Source organism: Acyrthosiphon pisum, chromosome X, assembly GCF_005508785.2.
Source record: "Acyrthosiphon pisum isolate AL4f chromosome X, pea_aphid_22Mar2018_4r6ur, whole genome shotgun sequence".
NCBI lineage: Eukaryota > Metazoa > Arthropoda > Insecta > Hemiptera > Aphididae > Acyrthosiphon > Acyrthosiphon pisum.
The window spans coordinates 17,732,766-17,734,991 of record NC_042493.1 but is presented as its reverse complement, the minus strand read 5'-3'; the positions used below and the strand labels follow the sequence as shown (position 1 = coordinate 17,734,991).

The 2,226-nt window shown below is 46.3% G+C and overlaps 1 protein-coding gene across 1 annotated transcript in view; it reads left to right on the top strand.

The window, feature by feature from the left end:
• LOC115035151 overlaps positions 1–1,735 on the top strand; it is a 1,995-nt gene extending 260 nt beyond the window's left edge. The window contains exons 2-3 of the mRNA XM_029492862.1: positions 1,048–1,339; positions 1,409–1,735. Of these exons, the coding sequence (XP_029348722.1) occupies positions 1,048–1,339; positions 1,409–1,533 (417 nt within the window). The 3' untranslated portion in view covers positions 1,534–1,735. The remainder of the gene's footprint in view (positions 1–1,047; positions 1,340–1,408) is intronic.
• Positions 1,736–2,226: the final 491 nt, after the last annotated feature.

The window sequence follows — 2,226 nt, the reverse complement described above, 5'->3', positions numbered from 1 at the left end:
TCCGCGAACGCGTCAGAAGGTACGACCAGAATGTGGCGTGGCGCTCGATCCCGCTATATCCCAGGCCTCCCGCACTGCTACAGAGGAACCCGGTTCACGTGCCCGTCAACCGGGCAGCTCCGAAACCGCTATACTCTATTCACCGTAAGTAAGCTTTTTTTTACGTCGGACGGACTACATTAGAGCCACTCATTGGCTATCGACAAACCTTATCCTAATAATATTATTGTACATAGTTAAGCCGAATAACCGTCCGACGTATACCTACTTGTCATTATTGTATAAATAATAACCTTTTTTTTGTTTAATACACCAAATTTTTATCTCGTATCTATATGGTTGTTTTGGTCGAAAAGGAAATCAACCTTTTTCAAAATTTGGTCGAACAGTGAATCGGCCGAAAAGGGAAGGGTACGTTATTGGTCGAAAACGGCCATGCCCATTGTACCGCTGATGGAGTTCGGCAATCCCTTCAAGTAATTTTTTTTTCTTTTAAATTACTTAATATTGATTATTAATGATTGTTATTGTATGATTTAGCACCTTATCCCTATGTGCCGGTACATGCAAACGTACAACCCCGCCGTACACATCCTTCGCCGCCGCCTCGGTGATACGTCCGTGTTTACGTGGCTGTTGTTGGGCGGTGATAAGTGTCAGGAAAGCCGAATGTTTTCTCTTCGGCCTATCCACAATTGTGCCGCTCAATTAATCGCCGCCTTTATGGCGTTTCTGCGGGTTGCGGTGCGGGGCTCGGGCGTCCGTTTCGAGTGTGTAGTCAGTGGTGACCATTCGTGTGTGGTGTTATCGCTGATGGCCACAATAGCCACATACGGAACGCGGATGACCGAGTTTTGTCTCGCGGAGGGGTTGCTCGTGTGTTCAACCAAGGATTGGCCTAACTATGTCAATTCCTTGATGTTGGACACATTGAGTCGGCTTGTGGACTTGGTGAAGAAATTGCAGACGGCCAACTTCCACAATTATTGCTTGTTTATCTTACTGGGGTAGGTGAGATTAATGTTTTAATTGTTTTTGCTGTTGTAGTTGCTAGCGAGCGTTTATGACGTCAAGTGGATGCTCCGGTTCTTGGCGTTTGGTGAGTCGCGGCACCTGGACCACAATAGAGTTTGTGTCCTCTTCCCGTGTCGCCAATTAGCCCCCGGGAGCAGGCAGAAGAGTCGGCGGGACGACGATGGATTCGTCCGGTATGTTCCCTCACTGGCCGGAAATTTCAACCGGCTAATGCCATGTGAAATTTTCGGCCACGTACCAGTTGGTCCGTTCGTGAGGGTCATACTGGCCGAAATTTTTTTTCGTGTGTTGCCCAGCCGAAGAAGTAAGTTTTTTTTTTGTTGTTTTTGTTAACATTTTAATACTCTTAATATAATATTTTATGTTTTTGCAGGCAGCAGAATGGTGGCTGACTACCGCTGCCAGACTGGTGAACGTCGAATGCGGAATGAGTGCACCTGTATCATCCACTACGGCGTTCACCATAAAGCGGCTGGTAATCGAGTACGGTCGGCGTAGTGTCGCTATCGATATCCGGCACAGTGAGCTACGCGACTGTACTCGATGCATTTGTACGTCCTAATGTGTACAGGATGGCCAGCCTGTACACATTAGTGTCTCGGCGGGCCGGCTTAGCGGACGTGCTCAAACATTTGGAGTGCCTCATCAACCGGTATGTGGAGGTCATACCGGTTGTTTTGTTGATGGCACATTCTCATCGCCAGTTGTATGTATAATTTTTTTAAATTTTGTTGTTTACGAATATTATATTAATTTATATTTTGTTTTTATTTTTTAGAAGCGACTGGAGGTTTGTGGCAGAGATTGACCCTCGCTCTATGAGGGTCACTCAAACTCGGGCCGAGTTGCATGAGGCTAGTGCACCTCAGTCGCTCGTGCGATTTGGTTGTTTTTTTTTTATCGCCCGCGCGATAACGTGGATTAGGCCTACGGGGATACCACGTTGATGTACGTTTGATGTAATTGCTCAACAAAAACCTATGTGTATCCACTGTGATAACGGCACTCGTTGTCCTGGCTTCTTCAGCTCAGTGGTCGGAATATACTTTCACTGCTGCGAGCCTGCCGTATTTACCAACTATTAAGGTAGCGGTCTCGCAACAGAGTCTTAGCTTGTCATCTCATTCTTTTACCGATGTTCTGAATTCATCGATACGTCAATACATACCGGATCTCTGAACGATATTCTAA